We start from the raw sequence: 22,936 nt of genomic DNA on the forward strand, positions 1-22,936 counted from the left end.
ACAAAGCTCGATCAAGGGAGTGCCAGGGAATGAATATTAGTTCGTTTTTATATAAATACTAATAACAATAATAATAATAAATAATAATCTTTATTATCCGTGAAGAAATTAGTTTTACAATAGTGCATTACACATAACCAGTGCTTTTTAGCGGCCCCCTTAAGGGGAAAAAGCCGCTATTAGGTTTGTGCAAAATGTCCGTCTGTTCGTCTGTCCGTCTGTCCGTCTGTCACACTCAGATCTCGAAAACTAGAAGAGATATGAAAAATATTATTAGGTCATTAAATGCGGCTTGAAAAGTTTAGGTGCAACGGCTACTTTTGCTTTTCTAAAAGCAAACCATTTAATTTATAAAATTAATTATGCAAGCGATTTTTTCATAAAAATACACCAATTCTAAAACAATTACGTAAATATAAGGGAGGCAATGTTACAATATGCTAACAAAGATGAACAATTCTTGTGTATTTTCAGTATCGCTAAGTCAAATATATTTTAAAAATGTACAGGAAATGTTTACAACAAATATAAATAATAGTTAAAGATGTTTTTTCTGGTCAACTAGCTGCTAAAATTAAAAGAAAACATTTCTGTTTGTTTATAAAGGCTAATAATGCATTTTGTATGTAAATATTACGCACATTTTTTTTAATGGACTTTTTATGCAGCGATTTTCGTGCAGTAGCGTAACGTCGCTACATGTACAGGTGCTAAACCAATTCCTTAAACTTTTTTAAAAAATCAGATTTTATTTATTTTTTGTTTAGTGCCCCCATCCGAATAAAAGAAGATTATTTTTGTGCGTTTTTTCTGTCCGTCACGATTAGATTAAAAAAACTAGAACTCTAAAAGCTATTGAAAATCTGATTTACACTTTAATGTTCCTCCCGTAACATCTCAATAGTTTTAAGTATCTAAAAATTGATTGTTCCGGATTTTTTTGTGCAAAACTAATCAACCCCAACAAATGTTTGTTTGCTCTTCTAATTTATATTACATTCAATTTCCATGCTTAAACGTTGCAAAAACACATTATCAATAATATGTTGTTCCGTTTTTTATGTAAATAGCATATTAATGCTACATCAAAATCTCTATACTGACTTATATTTCATTAATTGTAAAAATGTTCCGGATATTGTTTTATAAAACATGAATTATGCCTAATGATTGTTTGAAATCGCATAATTTACTAATATTACACTTATATTATTTGAGAATGCGTCACTATAATTTGGTTATCAATATCAAATTGTTCCGTATTTTCATCTTTAAACAAATTTTAAAAATATCGAAAATAGGTTGTTCAGGGCCTTAAAAAAAAGTAATTTACTAGAATTGATTACTGAAAATTACTTTTTAGACATTTAATTTTTTTGCTAAAACATAACATAGAAGTTTTGTAATCGATAAAGAAAGTTCCGGATTTTGTTTCTTACAAATCGTCGCCAGAAATTTCCGAATTTATTTAAAAATCTACTAACGCCAAATAATTGTTTGAACTACCTCTTCTAATTAATAAACAAATAATCTTCTCATTTACGAAATAATGTTTTTACGGATTTTTATGAAAAATATTTTAACTCACTACTCTCTTACAGTACATTTAACTTTCTACCTAAAACATTAAAAAATCTAATTATCGTTAATATTATGTTCCGATTTTTAAGGAAAACAGAATCCAAACACCAAAGTAAGGTATGAAAATCTCTCCACATGGCTGTAGTACATCTAATTTTTATACGAGACCATCCAAAAAATTTAATTAACGGTATTTCATTTATCTGAAATTCTCTTTTTCTTTTACTATTTATACAAACATCCGGAACAATCTATTATATAAACTTTTCAATTGTGTTCATACCTAAAAATTATTGCGATGTTTTGAAACGTAGAATAAAGGTTAATCCATTTTTAATAAATTTTAGTTGTTGTTTTTTTTTATATCAAGATGACGGACAGACCGACTGACAGACAAAACGCAAAAACAATGCGGCTTTGATCCTTTTTAAATAAATTCTATTAGAACTCAGTGCACCAATGTCTATGAACCCTCGTTAAATATCTCGTGTAAATAAAGACATTTTTTTTTTATGGTACCGGTACTAGCCTATTGTGAGGTAATGGAATTTTTTTTCTTTGACGTCATATGAATGGACTCTTTAAATGTAATGTTAAAAGAACGCACTCGGTGCACCAATGTCTATGAACACTCGATAAATGGCTCGTAATGATGAAGGCGATTTTTAGTCTAACTAAGCCGTGTGACGTAGTGTTTTTTTTCCTTTGACGTCATATGGAATGAATTCTTTAAAAGAAATGCTAAAAGAACGCACTCGGTGCACCAATGTCTATGAACACTCGATAAATGGCTCGTAATGATGAAGGCGATTTTTATTCTAGCTAGGCCGTGTGACGTAGTGTTTTTTTTCCCTTTGGCGTCATATGGAATGAATTCTTTAAATGAAATGCTTAAAGAACGCACTCGGTGCACCAAAGTCAATGAACACTCGATAAATGGCTCGTATCGATGAAGGCGATTTTTAGTCCAGCTAGGCCGTGTGACGTAGTGTTTTTTTTTTCATCTGACGTTATATGGAATTAATTCTTCAAATGAAATGAAAAAAGAACTCGGTATAGTAATGTTTATTAAGCCTCGTTATGTGACTCGCGTTTAAAAAATAAATGATATATTGATTTAGATCTAATCTAGATTTTTTAAACTAGATCTAGGTTTTTATTACAGTATATCTAGATCTGAATTTATATTCTAATTAAAATTATTTTAGAGTCTATATCTAGAATTTCTAGATCTAGTTTAGACTAAAATAGACTAGATTAAGATGTAGAATTTCAATTTCTAAACTTAAAGTGTAAAAAAAAAGTGTAGATTTTCATTTCCAAACGTTTTGATCAATATTGTAATGTTTTAATATACTAAAACTAATCTACTATTTTTTATTTAATTTAAATTTAAATTTACGGCAAATGAATCTTTGAAACATTATTACTTTTGACCATCGGATGGCTGCCTGGTCGTGCGGTTTGCGCGCTGGACTGTCGTTCAGATTTATAGATGGTCCAGAGTTCAAACCCTGCCCGCTCCCATCCCCCGTCGTCCTGCGGGAGGTTTGGACTAGGAAGTAATTATCTTCAACTCTGAAGGAACATCCGAAACATGTAAAACATTTTACATCAAAATTAAATCACCTCTTGAATATTATTTGCGAATATGCAGATCAGACAGGGATCCGACTTCGACGGGGGCCGCCTCTGAGTTTGTGTAACACAAACTCTCTTTGTAATCTTGTTTTTTTTTTGTGACGGTACGCACCGGTGCGGCGTACCGGCACCTTTTTCAATGTGGGGAAAAATTATTACTTTTCTAGTACTTAAACGTTTATTATTAATTTATTAGTAGTTAAAAGTAAGACAATCCATCACTGAGTACCGGCACCTATCTTTTTACAAAAAAAAAAAAAAGCACTGCACATAACAATACATTATTAGAGCTAACAATTTGCACGATAGCCCTCAAAATATGCTGTCATACCCCGATTTCTCTTTGATATGTGAAATTTACAACAGTAAGTGATCTTTCTGAAATTGTAATCCAATGTGTTGTCACTCAGCTACGGGTATATGTGCGTAGTTTCAGCTCGATTGGATAATGAAAGGTTCTAGAAGTAAATACTTCTAAGTTTCAATGTTGTGTTTTTTTTGATGTTTGACGAAAGTGTGAAGCTAATGTAGGATTTTTTAAAAAAGTAAAATAAGTATTGAAGTAAGTCTTATTTATTGCACATCAATGTAGAGTGTAGTTGTGAATATAGATCTATCGTACTCGCCCATATCGTTAATTCTGTGGCTTTGTTTCACACGTGAATTATATACTTTTAATGTAATAAACTTTCTATAAACTAGAATATAATTTGGTATATTTTTATTGGTTCGCTTTCCAAGTCAAGTTACCAGATGTCACCTAGACTGATAAATTTAAAACTTATTATAGGAGTCTTTTATTTGCTGGCATGTTAATTTGAATACCTAGTTCAAAAATTTTGTCTTTTATTTTCCTTTTTTAGGATGTGTTATGCTTTCTGTCCTTCTTTGGGCGTTTAGTTGCCTGGAAACTCTAATTCTAACCCTATTTACAAGACTTCACTCTGTCTGATCAAAATTTTGTACACATTATTTCTCCCACACCCAATCTTGGATCAAGCTGAAGTTTAGCACATTTATTTCTTTTATCTGACAAAAAAAAAGAATCAATAAAAAAAATCAACCAATTAATTAATTAACTATTGATAATCAATTATTTTGTTTGGTCTCGAACAAGAAAAAGAAATTGTACTTGACTAATGTGGGGGTATAAGTGATATGTTGAAATAGTCCCCTTTATACTTTGCATTAAAATTTGAAAATAACAATAGAGATGTATGAAACCTTCTATTTTCAAAAAGCACTTCTCTGGTACAATAGTTAGTGTGTTGGCTTGAGAAGGTTTGGGAAGGCTAGAGCCCTCGAGGTCGTTAACCTTTTTAATTGTTTTGAAAATAAATTTATTTAAAAAGCGATCACGATAACATTCACCCAGATAGCCCCTTCCCCCCCCCCCCCCCGCTCTTTTCCCAACTGATAGGATCATGGAGTAGTGACAAAGCTAAAAGCATGAAATTTTGGTAAACAAAAACAATTGGTAAAAATATTTCTCATCGCACAGATTTATTATTGTTAGTCTAGATGTATTACACATTAAATTACATGACTGGTCTAAACTAATTTGATACAACTACACTCAATATAAGCTTTCCTTTTAAGGTTGTTCTTCAACATTTTATAAAAATCCCAGTGCACTAAGGCCCGCTAAGCACAATGGTTGTAAACTTCTTCCACGCCCCTCCCCACTTTCCATTGTTTGTTCTTCTCTCCTATATGTGCTGTAGTTTAACCGAACTACAATTATTTTGAAAATACATTTTAAAAACATGAATAATATGTAGTAGTTCCCTTTTCAGACCTTGTGGTCTATAGGGCAGATGATGTAAAGGCCATCTGTTTCTGTGGCCTATGGTTAACGAAGGTGTCATGTAGCCAGCACAACAACCAACCGTCTTTACTTTCCCCCCCAACTAATGTCAGGTACCCATTGGAGCTGGGTGAACTCAGGGGCGCAAGAAGATCCCGAAATTAAAAATCCCAGTCTTTACTAGGATTCGAACCCCCGGTCCCCGGTTCGAAAGCCAAGCGCTTGACCGCTCAGCCACCGCACCTCATGAATAATATGACATCAGTAATCTTAAATTCATTTTAAAGAACAGGGGCTGTCTGGCCGTGTGGGCATTCGGGAAAATGTCCGATCGGCCTACACCGAAGCCGTTTGGAATGGAAGCAAGAAAAGGTGGTGCTGTTGCATGCTCAGTGGCCTCTGGAGCAATGGACAGGATGGACCGGATGGACAGAACGGACAGGATGGAGATAAGGTTTACGTGCTGATTTTAGGCGCTCAGAAATCACAACTCATTTCATATCAACCCAAACTTTAAATATTCTTTCCTGTTTGGGAATTAGAAGTCGAGTACCCTTGTTAGGTAGCAAGCGGTTTATTTCACTCAGCCAAAGCCAACAAAATCACGACTTATACAAATTAAAAATAAAACTAAATGACCAGCATTTGCTCATTTCGGATAGTATCGGGTGTAAATTTAAACATAAACATATACATAAAAATAAATAAATACATGAATACATTTTAAGACGGCTGGTGAAACTATTCATGAAAAGACAACAACAAATTTTTTGCTTACCCCAGACTGATACTCACATACGCAGGTGTTATCTGGTGGTAATCGGGTGCATCCACACCCACAGTTTATGTGGGGCGCGAGTGTATGTAGACACACACACACATACACACCCCACATCGTAGCTGGGAGGCTGGGCAAGTGGTTTTTCACCAAAGTTTATCTATTGGGCGTTTTTTTTTATATTTCCATACCCCCCCCCCCTCCAACTTGATTTGAAATAATAAATATTTGCAAGTTTTAACTCGTAGATAACTTTCTTTTTCTTTCCCGCCCAGCGCCAATCTTCGAATTGGCTTAAAACCAAATCTGTTGTTTCGCCCCCCCCCCCGACCCACGTGAAACTCGCCTCTCCATCCGATGGCGTAAAAGCATCTCTCAGCCTTAATGTAGATCTCGCCCCTCCCCCTCCCCCAACCTCCTTCGTAATCAATAAGTCGTGTTCCTTTTACCGTTTACTCTTACCTAGCAGAACAAAGTGCTCGAGGATGGTGAGAACAGAACTCCGCTGTACACGGAGGCCGACAGAACTCTACGAAGGTCGCGTCTGCTTGATGGCCTCGAGCTGGTTTCTTGGTCACTGTTAACATCACAAATGTAGACATTTGAAGAAAAAAAAAATAGCAAACGTATTTAGTTAGTAGAAATCGTACAATTGAGTAATGAAGAAAAGTACGTGGGTGGAAGTAGTTCAGGTTTAAAGTCATGAAAATCGGAATTTTTGAAGTAGCAGGCGCTTACGCTATGGAAAACGTAGTTCGATTATATATAACCTATATATAACAGACAGACCGACATACAGACAGACGGACAGTCATATCGACAGAAAGAGTGAGTTGGTATAAGCTTTGTAAAAAAAAAAGGCAAAAAGAGAGTACCCAAGAGAGAAAGAAAGAGAAGGAGAGAAGGAAAGAGAAAGACAGATTCAGTTCATTGTAACAGATACAACAGTTCACGGGCTAATAAGTATGTTAAGGGAGAGAATCATTCAATGTGGCCTGTTTATTGAAAGTTTAAAAAAAGAGGGAGGGAGATATTCCGGCTATAATAAACAATTTAAAGCCTGGGACCAAATGAACGCGCTTTTTTTTTATAACTGGTGTTAAATGCTTGTAATATATATGTACCAATAAAAAATTAAAATAACAAATTATTAATAATATTACTGTAGTATGAACTCTAATATCCTACAATATCACTACAGTTTTATTAAACTCTGTTAGATTATTCAATTATAACCGCAATAGACGGGTATATGAAATAACGCTACAAGATTTTTTTTTAAAATGTTATTTCTTTTTTTTTTATATTACTGTATGTTATAACTCATTTAGATACTTGAATTAATGTTATAAACCATAAACTTTCGATAGTGTCTTATGTAGGTAGACGGTGAATACCCATAGTACGGAATAACCATTTATATTTTTTGAAATCTTTGGGCTTCCATAAGAACTAATGACAGATCCATCCGAAAGAATCCCAAAAACTTCGTTTGTCTACGGCAAAGGACAATGGACAACCCAGTGATCGTCAAGTTTGGGCAGTTTATGAACAATTGTAAGGTGAACTGTTGTGTAAACCGTAAACTTATGTTAGTGTCTTATGTGTTGTTGGCAATGTAGTCTCTTCAGTATTGAATAAAAAAAATTAAAGTATTGCTGACTGCACATTATCTACTGTTAATCGTCGATTCCATGATTATTTGTTATTCATCCATGGATACTCAAGAATAGTTCGATGACAAATGACTTTCTACTAAGTGGGGTAAAAACATCTTGACAAATATACTTCAAAGACTTCAGTCTCCTGTGAAATTGATGTAAAACAATGATGCTCCACCATATTCTGCCTGCGGGTCAAAGAAATGTCCGACACTCGTGTCGCGGGCCGCATAGAAAATCCACCGAAACGCAATGTTCGAAGTACCTTGTCCCTTAGTTTTTCAAGAAGATTCCTCCCTGTAACTTCCACTCGTGTTATAGAGAGGCAGACGGTTGTAACTGTATTCTTCGAATTTCCTCTATCACTGCTAGCAAGAACTTTGTTTTTCGCACTAGCCAACGGAAAATAGCTTCAAATTTCTTGGTAGCCTGCCCTTGCTGCACAGTGGCGTAGCAACAATGGCACAAAGGGGCTCATGAGTCATGACCAATAATGGCCTTTAGGGGTTATAGAAATAAATTAAATATTTTACAATTTTAAATGTATCGAATTGAAATTTATAAGCATCCATCATGTATTTTTCATTATTAAATTATATTTCTGATTAAAAAAATAGAACCTGCTCTCAATTTCTAATTGGTTTTGGTGACGGGCGCCGAAAATCATCTTTAGGAGTTAGGGCCCATTGGTATCATGCTATTATTAAAATAGACACATTTTCTTGTCTCTTTTTGCCGGAAATATAAAGCATTTTTCATATCTTAAAACGAAAAATATAATTATTATTAGTCTACTGTATAATGAATGAAACCAATCCATTCGACACTCTGTGCAGACGTTTCGGCTGGCCGGATAGCACAGCATCGCGGACAGGATTTGGCCAGTGGGTCGTGTTTTGGGCATCACTAATGTAAATAAGTCATTGAGCTTTTGTTGTCCTGAGCAATTATGGGTCCGTTACAGTCAGCCTAGTTTACCGGGGCCCTACGTAAGACCAAACAATTTGTTTCAATTTGTAAGACAATCCTTAGAAATTATTTTGTTTAGTTTCTTCTAAATATTCTACGAAGAAAAATCTACGGATATCATTTAAGAAGGTCACGACTTTAATTTTGATTTCCCATTAATGGAATTAACTTATACTTACACAAATCAGATTTGTACCTTAGGTAGTTCTTTAGATTTTAATCCTTCTATTGGTATGAAAAAAAATATTTTAATAAATTTTATCAATTTTTTTTTTACATTTTGTCTAGAGGTAAATTATATTTGATATGGCCAAATCTAAAAACAAAAAAGAAATGTCAACAGTACAGTGTTAATGATTTCAACTTGGCTTCATTCTTTTTTGTCATACAAGCGGTTGTCTATTTGCTTATTTACAAAGTTGTATGTATAGACGCTAAAAAGCGATCGAAGCTGGCGGATCATTTGAGACGATGTCACTCTGATAAAACAGAGAAAAAGGTAAAAATCTTTGCTTCGACATCACAAACGAGAATAGAATGGTTCCGAGCGTCTGACAATATCTATAGTTATAGGAAAATTTGAAAAACCTCACACTATAGGCGAAAATAAATTATTTTATCAGCCGTTGAAGAAGTTTTAAAAACTCTTACTAGACAAACCTGCATCTGATTACATTACTATAGTTCATTTTAGCAACAATACAGTTCAAAGACAAATATTGGCGTATATATTATAACATCGAAATTTTTTTTTATTGAATTATTTGCAAACAACATATTTCTCTGTACAGGTGGACAAGTCAAACTGGCCTGGTAATGATTATATTGGCATATGTACATTTGAATTATCCTCAATAAATCCTCGTGGAACAACTCTTTTCAAAAACGTGGACAATGAACATGAACTCAATACGGTATTTAATGGTGTAGAAAAGAAATACCTCTATCAAATAAAATCTCAGGAGCAAAGGATGGAGCACCTACGGGTGATACCAGGTACAATGGATCTGTCAACAAAATGTTCTGTGTCCGCGATACACTGCGTTCAGGGCCGGCTTAAAGCCACTGCAACTTATGCGACCGCAGTGGGTCCAGCACTTAGGCCCCGCGCTATGTCTTATAATTTATATTCCCACGGCCTCAAGATTTTCCAGGAGCTCTGGAAATCTCCTGAAATTGCCAAATTTAAGGAAAAGTCCAGGAAATCTCCTGAAATTATTAATATTAAAATCTCTTGAAAACTCTTAAAAATCTCCTGAAATATAGACGAAATCGTCTTTTGAGGTGTCATTCAATATGAAAAACGCCAATCCTCCGCGCGATCTAAAAAAAAAAACGGCATTATACAATACCTGTAGCTGAGGCATCTGATCAAAGAAGTTTTTCCCATGCATATACATCAAGTGTCAAATTTCTAGACGATTTTCAAAGAAATTTAAAAGTTGATGTTGATGAAAATATTTACTAGCTCTTTGGCCACACTGGGAAAACTCTAGTTTGACAGTTATAATTGTTTTACGTAAAAAAAAAAAGAATAATACTCCATTGTTATTTAATCTAAAATGTGTTATTATTTAAAAAAATAATCTGTGTGTTGCAGGAAGGAGGCAATGTCTTTTTTAAATATTTTAAAATGTTTTTCTGCTTATATATCTAAATGTTTTGAAGAGGGAAAGACTTTATTAGTAGAAGCTTTTTCGGGGTTGCTATGCAACAAATAATTTGTTGGACTCTCCATTACGAGGCTCATATCAAGTCAGTCTGTCTGCCTGTCCGTCTCTATGTCTCGTAAAGAGTTGGTACAAATTATTTCTCCCACATCCGATCTCGGATTAGGAAAAAAATTAAAATAAAAAAAATTAATGTAATCAATTAGTTAATTAACTATTGGGAATTAACTATTTTGTTTGGTATCGAACAAGGGAAAGAAACTGTTATTGACAGATGTTGTGGTATTAGTTGAATTAGCCCCCTTGATGAGGCTTTAGCCCTAAGTTTGAATTGAAGTCGTACATTATATTTATTTTTAAGCGATCACTGTAACATTCACTGTAACATTCACTGTAACATTCACTGTAACATTCACTGTAACATTCACTGTAACATTCACTGTAACATTCACTGTAACATTCACTGTAACATTCACTGTAACATTCACTGTAACATTCACTGTAACATTCACTGTAACATTCACTGTAACATTCACTGTAACATTCACTGTAACATTCACTGTAACATTCACTGTAACATTCACTGTAACATTCACTGTAACATTCACTGTAACATTCACTGTAACATTCACTGTAACATTCACTGTAACATTCACTGTAACATTCACTGTAACATTCACTGTAACATTCACTGTAACATTCACTGTAACATTCACTGTAACATTCACTGTAACATTCACTGTAACATTCACTGTAACATTCACTGTAACATTCACTGTAACATTCACTGTAACATTCACTGTAACATTCACTGTAACATTCACTGTAACATTCACTGTAACATTCACTGTAACATTCACTGTAACATTCACTGTAACATTCACTGTAACATTCACTGTAACATTCACTGTAACATTCACTGTAACATTCACTGTAACATTCACTGTAACATTCACTGTAACATTCACTGTAACATTCACTGTAACATTCACTGTAACATTCACTGTAACATTCACTGTAACATTCACTGTAACATTCACTGTAACATTCACTGTAACATTCACTGTAACATTCACTGTAACATTCACTGTAACATTCACTGTAACATTCACTGTAACATTCACTGTAACATTCACTGTAACATTCACTGTAACATTCACTGTAACATTCACTGTAACATTCACTGTAACATTCACTGTAACATTCACTGTAACATTCACTGTAACATTCACTGTAACATTCACTGTAACATTCACTGTAACATTCACTGTAACATTCACTGTAACATTCACTGTAACATTCACTGTAACATTCACTGTAACATTCACTGTAACATTCACTGTAACATTCACTGTAACATTCACTGTAACATTCACTGTAACATTCACTGTAACATTCACTGTAACATTCACTGTAACATTCACTGTAACATTCACTGTAACATTCACTGTAACATTCACTGTAACATTCACTGTAACATTCACTGTAACATTCACTGTAACATTCACTGTAACATTCACTGTAACATTCACTGTAACATTCACTGTAACATTCACTGTAACATTCACTGTAACATTCACTGTAACATTCACTGTAACATTCACTGTAACATTCACTGTAACATTCACTGTAACATTCACTGTAACATTCACTGTAACATTCACTGTAACATTCACTGTAACATTCACTGTAACATTCACTGTAACATTCACTGTAACATTCACTGTAACATTCACTGTAACATTCACTGTAACATTCACTGTAACATTCACTGTAACATTCACTGTAACATTCACTGTAACATTCACTGTAACATTCACTGTAACATTCACTGTAACATTCACTGTAACATTCACTGTAACATTCACTGTAACATTCACTGTAACATTCACTGTAACATTCACTGTAACATTCACTGTAACATTCACTGTAACATTCACTGTAACATTCACTGTAACATTCACTGTAACATTCACTGTAACATTCACTGTAACATTCACTGTAACATTCACTGTAACATTCACTGTAACATTCACTGTAACATTCACTGTAACATTCACTGTAACATTCACTGTAACATTCACTGTAACATTCACTGTAACATTCACTGTAACATTCACTGTAACATTCACTGTAACATTCACTGTAACATTCACTGTAACATTCACTGTAACATTCACTGTAACATTCACTGTAACATTCACTGTAACATTCACTGTAACATTCACTGTAACATTCACTGTAACATTCACTGTAACATTCACTGTAACATTCACTGTAACATTCACTGTAACATTCACTGTAACATTCACTGTAACATTCACTGTAACATTCACTGTAACATTCACTGTAACATTCACTGTAACATTCACTGTAACATTCACTGTAACATTCACTGTAACATTCACTGTAACATTCACTGTAACATTCACTGTAACATTCACTGTAACATTCACTGTAACATTCACTGTAACATTCACTGTAACATTCACTGTAACATTCACTGTAACATTCACTGTAACATTCACTGTAACATTCACTGTAACATTCACTGTAACATTCACTGTAACATTCACTGTAACATTCACTGTAACATTCACTGTAACATTCACTGTAACATTCACTGTAACATTCACTGTAACATTCACTGTAACATTCACTGTAACATTCACTGTAACATTCACTGTAACATTCACTGTAACATTCACTGTAACATTCACTGTAACATTCACTGTAACATTCACTGTAACATTCACTGTAACATTCACTGTAACATTCACTGTAACATTCACTGTAACATTCACTGTAACATTCACTGTAACATTCACTGTAACATTCACTGTAACATTCACTGTAACATTCACTGTAACATTCACTGTAACATTCACTGTAACATTCACTGTAACATTCACTGTAACATTCACTGTAACATTCACTGTAACATTCACTGTAACATTCACTGTAACATTCACTGTAACATTCACTGTAACATTCACTGTAACATTCACTGTAACATTCACTGTAACATTCACTGTAACATTCACTGTAACATTCACTGTAACATTCACTGTAACATTCACTGTAACATTCACTGTAACATTCACTGAGACACCCCCTCCCCCCCCCCCCTTTTTCCTTTTAACCAACTGGCTCAGACAAGTGATAGGATCATAGCGCATTGAGAAAGCTAAAAATATGACATAGCGCTAAACTAAAACCCATTGATAAGAATATTTCTAATCGCACAGACTTATTATTGTTAGTTTAAATGACACATTTAATTACAACCAAACTAATTGCTACAACTACGACTACTACAGGCTTTGGTTTTCTTAAAAGGATTTTAAATAGTTTCTTGTTTGTAAACTTTCAAATACAAAAAAAAAGTTTATAAAGTTTAATAGCTGTTTTTTTTTTTTTTTTTTTTTACGGAATGCTCCAGTTCCTTTTGTTGATGTGTAATACCAAATATTGTAAATGTTATACACATTATACACAGTATACTTTTAGAAATCATGTTAATGTATTAAAGTTGATAAACTCATTCTTCCGAATAACTGCAAAATGTAAAAAACCTCAACTTGGTTGTTTATACAAATTCTGTTATATATTCATATAGATATGATCTAGCCCGCCAGACTGCCCACTGGCTAGTTTTGTGGAGCGTCTGGAAAGAAATTGTATAGTCTTTCAAACCGTTCAATTTAAACAAGAGACTTAGTTGTTTAATTTATTCTGGGTCCACGCGACGTCGCCAGAGGGTGCAAGGAGTGCTGGTTAAAAAGAAATGCGTGTGGGTGTGCAGTATAACTTATATAGCGCATTGCTTAAATAGAAATGCGTTTTTTTATATCAATAATAACATCATATATCGTAGGCTAAATAACCCGAGAACTTAAACGTTAAAAAGATCTGTGTTAAGACCAAAAAAAAAGGATAACATAAATACAGCAAAATGAATGTAGCAAACATCTCAAACAATAAACAGCAGACTACAGATAAATAGATTTAACAATTTCTCATAGAGTCACCAGGTTTGATAACTCTGATTGGACCATGGAAATGAAAACACATCTTTCTAAATGTCATTCCAGCTTAGATCTAGATCACAAACCTATATATATGATATCTCGACTGGAAAACAAAGACAGTTTCGTATGCGATCGTTATGTACGTAACTCTTTTTCAAGCTGTAACTGTACGGGAAGTCGCCGTGAATTTTGGAAAATCGCTCTTTATTGTCTTTGAAAAGAATTGATCTTTAGTTTCCAAAGTTTAGATATAAATACAACCCCATTAATGCGGATTTTAAATAGAATGGGCTATTAATCACAGAACTATATTTTAACGCAAATGTATGATATAAAGCCATTTCTATTTAGTTTCCATTTAGATAATGTGCTACAATCTTATATCTAAATAATTCAAACCTTTTGATTCTAATAATTTCGGATTGTACATTATACATGAAACACTGGACCATAATCTTCAAATACAAAAACAAAACCTAATAAAATTCTCAGAAAGACACAAAGATAAAGGCCGTTTAGTTCCATGTGCTAGTACAAATTTAGACTAATGCTCCCTCTTTCCTAGTGCTATTAGAGCATGGAATGGGCTGCCTGAACCAGCCAGGAAAACCAATGACTTGACTAGCATGCATGTCTAGATGCATGACGCGTAGGACGTAATCAATTTTTTTGAAGTAACGTCTGTATTTGATAAGATAAGATAATGTCAGGTACCCATTAGAGCTGAGTGAACTCAGAGGCGCCCCAAAGATTCAGACAATATTTTGGTTTCCTGGAGTGCTGAGATTTTAAACCAAGAGAGGTCACTTAATCGGTGTTGAGAATTTCCGTGTCCACTGGAGTCCATCCACACAGACAAAGGTTGTTTTTTTTATTTCATTTTGACCCCAAACAGCAAAGCTCATCATAGCTTGGTACAGACGAGGGTCTCGGGGGGGGGGGGGAATACAACAGATTTGTCTCGTGTTTGAGGGCCGTGCGTAAGACGCGGGATTCTTCAGTTGCAGAAAGTTTGACGAACAAAAACGACATTTGACGATAGTTTAAAGCTGGACATTCTTTTAGGTGTGTGTGTGTGTGTTTAGGGGGGGGGGGATAAAGTACGAATGTTTGGGTGAGAAAAAGTTGATCGTTGGAGGGTGGGTTACGGTATAAGTAAGCTTCGAAATAGAGAAAAGGCGCGACATTGACATGAGCAATGAAATAGCCAAGTAAACAGTATTCCCAAGTCCGAAATCTAAATTCAACATTATTCATTTATCATAAGACCGCGTGGAATGAGGAAAGATTGTAACGGGAGGGGGAGGCGGGAGAGAGGTGAGAATATAAATGGGGGAGAGGAGCGGAGTTCAACTATGTCATTGGAGGGAGGGGGGAGAGAATCGACGTTTACACTACAATTAACGTTCTCTAATTGCCAGCCGGAAGTCTTCGCGAACAAACATTTCACTAGCCGTGCCATGACGGGCCAAGGGATTGGAGAGTGAGGCAAACAGTTTGAGGCCCTCCAGTTTAGAATACAACAAGTGCGCCTACACTATTTCTATTTTACAACGCTGGAGAACGCTGGCTCTTCTCGCAATATTTAAACATTCCTCCCACCCCCCACCCCGTAATCTACCACATTTTCTGGAGAACTGCTGCAGATTTTTGTGTGGGGCTTCCTAACTCCCTAGTGACTCTAATTAGCAAACGCTTTTTAACTTTCTTGTTTAACATTAGCACTCAGTACATTCTTATAGAGAGACCCTATATTATATGTCCTAAATTATAATTGGTTCAAAATTTTAAATTTTACTAGTATAGTTTCTAGCGATATTCTATTATATATTGTAAGCACCTGAAAGCGTAGAGTTTTTCTTATTCATTCTGTTATAAGGTGTGTGAGTGTGTGTATTCTCTGATGTACTACATGTATCATGACTAAGAAGCTAATTTAAGAAGAATGCATTGCATGAGAAATGTATAAAAAAAAAAGAGTGATGGCTGATTAAAAGGGAGACAACTGTGAATAATAAATACTATGATATAGTTTAGAATGAGTTGAGACAAGTAAAGTATGGGCTTTTTTTTTGGACAACTTGTCAATTGTATTATGTACATGACTACACTTCTGGATATTTGTTTCAAAACTGACTTTATCTTCTTCTTACTAGAGAATGTCAAGTTTACAATGAAACTAGCATTACCCACCGGCTTCGCACGTTGATTTGTTCCCAAGCAATATATGTATATATATTGTTACAAATGAACAGTGATAGGTAGAGGTCAACGTATGACCCCGGCGAGATGACACAGCAGCGAGTGTCCTCTGGAATCTACATGTACAAACAAAGACAGGATGTGACGTGCCCTCACGTGTTGTTCCAGGGGACGAACAGATCTAAGTAGGGGGACAGTTACTAATGAACACTGACAGATAGAGGTCACTACGTGTGACCCCAACTTGATGACACTGCAGCCGATGTTTTCTGGAATCTACATGTATAAACAAAGACAGGATGTGACGTTTCCTCACGTGTTATTTCAGATGATACTAGCCGTGTTTGTGCAACTTTGGACAAGCGATTAGGGACTCTATATAAGCCAGAGAGTTAATGTTAAAGTCAGTCGTATGGAGTCGTATGGAGTCGTGAGTGAGCCGTTACAGTCGATACAGACGATGTAAGACGTGTGCGGCTCTGTGGAAGAGAAATGTGTACGATTCGATGCAAGTTAACTAGGGTAGAGTTAACTGGAGTGGACTACTGTCGTTAAAGTCTATACAGCGAACTACATTGGACTTGAGCCGTTACAGTCGATACAGTCGATGTAAGACGTGTGCGGCTCTGATTCGGTAGACTTGAGTACGACTTGGTTCAGCTTTGGGAGACCTGGAGCGACACTGGGAAGTGTGTCGTTGGTCTGTTCTGTGGAATACGGCTTGAGGAAAGTTGAGAAGAGATGAATTGCAACGAAGTGAAGAGATGAATTGCAACGAAGTATAGCTAACTGTAAACTGACAGATATTGTACAGTCTTCTACACTACATGTTACAGTAATGTTAGAGTTAATAGTCATTAAAGTTATATGAAGCTGAAAGTTTAGTCGTCAAGTTCTTTGCTGTGTTTTTATTTGTGTGCCAACTAATACATCTAGCCAGAAAAATTCAGAAATACGTAACAACTGGTGTCAGAAGTGGGATCTTTCTGGCTAGAATGAGTTCCATCAAACTTCTTATTGAACTTGACATGAAAGAACTTAGACAAGAGCTTCGAGAAAGAGGTCTACAGCTTAATGGGAATAAGAAAACGCTAACAGTACGTCTCAGACAAGCCCTGTTGGAGGAAGATGAGAATCCGGACACCTGCCAATTTGAAATCAAACCTAATACGATGGAGCTCCTGAGAACTTTGCAATACAAAATGAACTCAGTGAAAGAGAGCATTAAGAAGATAGAATCAGAAATCAACACCAGATTTTCTTCATTTAACCATTTGAACAAAGCCATAAATGAGAATGAACAAATAGCTACCACGCCCAACAAGACAGAAATACAAACAAATACAATAAAAGATCAAACGAGAATCATGATGAACGAGCTACTGAACACTCAGCAGTATCAGATTGAGTCGACAGATGAAAGAACTACACCATTGATGAACAGCGAACAATTGTCCAACCAAGAATGTGGCGATACAGACAATTACGATAGGGATGCTGGTGATGGTTGTGCTGTCTGTGACTGTGATAGCAAACCAAACGAATGTGGCCCACAAGAAATGAAAAGAGACGGTGGCTGTTACTATTTCAACGAGAAGCAGAATGAGACCGCTGAAGAAACAATAGAAGAGACCTATAGTTTGACCGAAGCTTTAGCTATAGATATACCTGATATGAGTACCTCAACTAGCCAAACAGATCAAGACTACGTTGATTCTGCGTCCAAGCCTGTTGCTGTGGGCCTTAAAGACTTCTTTCTATCTGCCAGTGTCTACGAGAGGAACTCGAAGCTGGATTATTGCACCCATGCGTTTGACAAGAACTGTACGTACGTAGCTATGCAAGAAGACTGTGAATGCTTAGAAATACACCAACAAGCTCTAGACTTAACAGAAGCTTGTCCAGCTGTCAAGATCAGCGCGAGAAGTCCTGGTCAAAGTCAAGGAAACACAATAGAATCTGATGCTGAAGGTGATGGACCTTTGCACGTTGAATGTTATCAACCTGCCCCACAGGCGAGTGCTCCAGACTCGGATGAAGGTGATGACGTGTTTGACACCTTGCCTTCAAGTGGACTTGCAGCTCAGTCGCAAAGCACCCATCGAAGAATAATGCTGAAGCAACTTGTTAGATCAACAGTCTTGATGACTACAGCTATGAAATACTATGCCTTCCTATGTGCTAAGTCGCTGCCATCAGCATTGATCGACAGGAAAGCAAGACAACGACAACGACATCAACGCAACCAAAGAAATATCAAATTGAGGAGGCGGAGAAAGCGACATATGCAGAGTGCAACGTGGATGGCTCCAACAAGATCAAGATACAAACCCACCCCTTCTCCCACTGATAGACCCCCACCTGCATTTATGAAACTCCATAGCCCATGTTGTTAGAAAACAAGCCCACCACTTCTCCCACTGATAGACCCCCACCCGCACTGATGAAACTCCACAGCCCATGTTTTTAGAAAGATTCTGTCCGGAACCATCAGACCAAAGAAGAAAGCCTTACTATCAGTTGAAAGTGTGAAGCCACTAAAGAATAATTTAAGAACATTCCTCATGAGAATAGCTTGATGAAGTATAACAAAGGTTTTAGAAGAACGCTAATTAAGTCAGAAGCAAGAAGGACAGAAAAGAAGTAGTTTAAAGATGTCAGAACTGTAGTGAGTAACCATCTGTGACAGAACTGTACAAGAAGATCAACCCAACAGACATCGTACAAACCCAAAGTCAGTTGCTGTTGTAAGAAGAACATGTGAATATTGCTGTACTGTGATGAACCTGTGTATCTCTGAAGAAGCTCTGTAAAAAGATGCTGGAGAATGTAAAACTCAGCCAGTAAAGCACGAACTCGTTAGAATGCTGATGAATTTTCTCGACAAGAGTGCCCAATGTCGTCATCTGAAGGTCAATGTTTCCATACCAAGAATGATGAAAACATTTGTGAGGACCTGCTGAAAAATGAGGATTTGGCTCCCATTCTTCTATGGAAAGAAGATGGACAACGGCCAGATTGAAAGAACATCTCTGAGAAGGGGGAAACCACCAAAGCTTCCTTCTTGATCGTCGATCGATTTCATCAGTATCGTGGTGAAGTAGAATCTGTTCGGGACGAACAGATCTAAGAAGGGGGCAGTGTTACAAATGAACAGTGATAGGTAGAGGTCAACGTATGACCCCGGCGAGATGACACAGCAGCGAGTGTCCTCTGGAATCTACATGTACAAACAAAGACAGGATGTGACGTGCCCTCACGTGTTGTTCCAGGGGACGAACAGATCTAAGTAGGGGGACAGTTACTAATGAACACTGACAGATAGAGGTCACTACGTGTGACCCCAACTTGATGACACTGCAGCCGATGTTTTCTGGAATCTACATGTATAAACAAAGACAGGATGTGACGTTTCCTCACGTGTTATTTCAGATGATACTAGCCGTGTTTGTGCAACTTTGGACAAGCGATTAGGGACTCTATATAAGCCAGAGAGTTAATGTTAAAGTCAGTCGTATGGAGTCGTATGGAGTCGTGAGTGAGCCGTTACAGTCGATACAGACGATGTAAGACGTGTGCGGCTCTGTGGAAGAGAAATGTGTACGACTCGATGCAAGTTAACTAGGGTAGAGTTAACTGGAGTGGACTACTGTCGTTAAAGTCTATACAGCGAACTACATTGGACTTGAGCCGTTACAGTCGATACAGTCGATGTAAGACGTGTGCGGCTCTGATTCGGTAGACTTGAGTACGACTTGGTTCAGCTTTGGGAGACCTGGAGCGACACTGGGAAGTGTGTCGTTGGTCTGTTCTGTGGAATACGGCTTGAGGAAAGTTGAGAAGAGATGAATTGCAACGAAGTGAAGAGATGAATTGCAACGAAGTATAGCTAACTGTAAACTGACAGATATTGTACAGTCTTCTACACTACATGTTACAGTAATGTTAGAGTTAATAGTCATTAAAGTTATATGAAGCTGAAAGTTTAGTCGTCAAGTTCTTTGCTGTGTTTTTATTTGTGTGCCAACTAATACATCTAGCCAGAAAAATTCAGAAATACGTAACAATATTGTTCATTTTGCCACGGACCCTTACCATACATTATATTATATATCGCACGTTGATTTGTTCCCAAGCAATATATATATATATATATATATATATATATATATATATATATATATATATATATATATATATATATATATTGTTCATTTTGCCACGGACTCTTACCATTTATTAACATGCTTATAACATTATAATGGAAACCACCTTTTTTATTTTTACTCATAACAATATATTGATATAAAGTTACACTCCCACATACATTCAATTGGCCAACTAATTCTAGTATCTATTTCATTGAATTGCATATTTTTTGGCCTGTGCCCTTTTTTTTTTAGCGGCCCCCAATAGGGGAAAAGACGCTATTAGTTTTGTGTGGTCTGTCCGTCCGTCCGTCCCGTTTAGAACTCGTAAACAAGAAAAGTTATTGAAAATCCGACATTATAGTATTTCAGACCATTCAAAGTTCTAATGCAACGGCTACTTTTTATTTTCTGAAAGCGAAAAATCTCATTTTTAAAATCAATTATGGAAGCAGTTTTTTTTTCATAAAAATACACCATATTTACAACTATTCACTATTAATAGTAATAAACACTGGAGGCTATTTAGTACAGGAGATATCTAGTTACCATATTTTTAACACAATTATGCAAACGGTTTTAGAATTTTTGACAAAAAATATTTTTGTTTATACAATTGTATAGCTAAGTTATATAAGTTCATTTTAACTACTACATTTACACAAAAAAATGTTTACTTTTTTTTAAAGAGAAAAAAAAATTAGTATTCATATAAGTGGAACATAATTTAAAACAACAATTAATAAGTAGTTTTTCATATTATTTCTTGAACGGCACTGCAACCCATCACCATGAAACACTCAACTAAAGGATTTATTTATTTATTTATTACGAAAATGTTTTCTATTTTCTTGAGGTACTGAATAAGAGATTGACCCTTTATAAAACAATTTGATAATCATTATAAGACATCCGTTAGGCAAAGAGTTAAGTGCTAAGAAACTTTGTACTTTTCAAAATGTTGTCTTTTTAAACAGCTTTTTGGGTAGAAATCTTCTGGTCTATTGTTAGATATAGATGTTCATATAATGAACATAACAATAAATAGTCGTAAATGTAGACCTTGCTCGCTGGCCGAATGGGAAAATGCGCAAGTTCTAGCAGACGACAATGTTTCAATACCCGAAGTGATCCAACAATTTTGTTATAATTTTTTTTTATTATTTTTTTTAAATTTTATAATGGAGCTATCGTCATTTTTTAAATTAATTTTTCAAAATGTTTTTTTTCTTGTTAATATAAAGAACTTAAGATTCAGAAATACTTAAGAAAACTTCAGAGAGTATTATTGACAATCTTTCAAGAAACACGATCCTGCCTCAATCACAGGATTTTTGAAGCAAAAACAGAGAGATGGATAAGTGGGCGAATATATATCTATTACTGTCCCATTTGTTCTGTTATGTGAATATAACGATCTATATTATTTTAAAAACAAATAAGTATGCAGATACATTGTTTAGTCTTACATTTAACCAGTGGTTATTATTCTCTAAACACCGTGTTTAGATGGCGATGGAATGCGGGGCTCGTACAAAATTCCTTTTATTTTTTGCCAAGTCCTAAAAGACGTGCACTCCTATACTGTTTGTGCACTCCTATACTGTTTGTGCACTCCTATACTTTTTGTGCACTCCTATACTGTTTGTGCACTCCTATACTGTTTGTGCACTCCTATACTGTTGGAAAAGACAGAAAGTGAAAAAACAAATGGAATGAAAAAAAAAGTACTACATTCACCTCAAAAAATGTTTTAAAACGACTAATTATGCACCATGTGAATGATCGTAATCCAGTGCTAATTGCTGATACAGTATATTACAATGCCGCAACTATCGGACATCTAATAAAACTTCATAAGCATTTTGGTTTTGAACTGAAATAATGTTTTTATAAAGAAGTGAATATATTCATATGATTACCGTAGAGATAAAATAGTTTTTTTGTTCTGCTAATCTACGTTGACAAGAAAACCAACTAGTGCGTTTAGATTTAACAAGTTCTAGAAATATGCCAAGAGTCTAAAGGAAATGAATAAAAAGTCTAATCAAACTAATTATGTCTTTAAACTTGAGAAAGAAGATAGCTACAAAGCACCACGATGACAGTTGAACAAAGACTGCACATTTTGTGGACGTGAATTTAACAGACAGTCATGCCCTGATTGTGTTCAAAATGTGATTTTAGGAAAGGTGCCCCCTCAACAAGACACTGAATGGAAAAGAGACATTGTAGAAACTAAGGAGCGTGATGGGTGCTGTGATCATTGGTATGGAGTGTTTGTGAGTATGTTTCTATGGTGACGGTGGGAAGAGGTTAGCGATTGGTTGGTGGCTATGAAGTAAGAATAATGCAAGATAAGCGGCATTGTCGTCACCTAATTTGTGTAGAACAGAGACGACTCCAGAATGCCAGAGGGAAAAGACGTGTTTTTGTAGTGAGCTCAAT

General features: G+C 35.6%; 1 protein-coding gene across 1 annotated transcript in view; it reads right to left on the reverse strand.

The window, feature by feature from the left end:
* The window catches only part of LOC129925716 (cysteine-rich motor neuron 1 protein-like), a 51,102-nt gene that overhangs the window by 17,661 nt on the left and 10,505 nt on the right, over positions 1 to 22,936 (reverse strand). The window contains exon 4 of the mRNA XM_056025882.1: positions 6,270 to 6,384. Within this exon, the coding sequence (XP_055881857.1) occupies positions 6,270 to 6,384 (115 nt within the window). The remainder of the gene's footprint in view (positions 1 to 6,269; positions 6,385 to 22,936) is intronic.

This window comes from Biomphalaria glabrata, chromosome 1 (genome assembly GCF_947242115.1).
Source record: "Biomphalaria glabrata chromosome 1, xgBioGlab47.1, whole genome shotgun sequence".
Taxonomy (NCBI): Eukaryota; Metazoa; Mollusca; class Gastropoda; family Planorbidae; genus Biomphalaria; species Biomphalaria glabrata.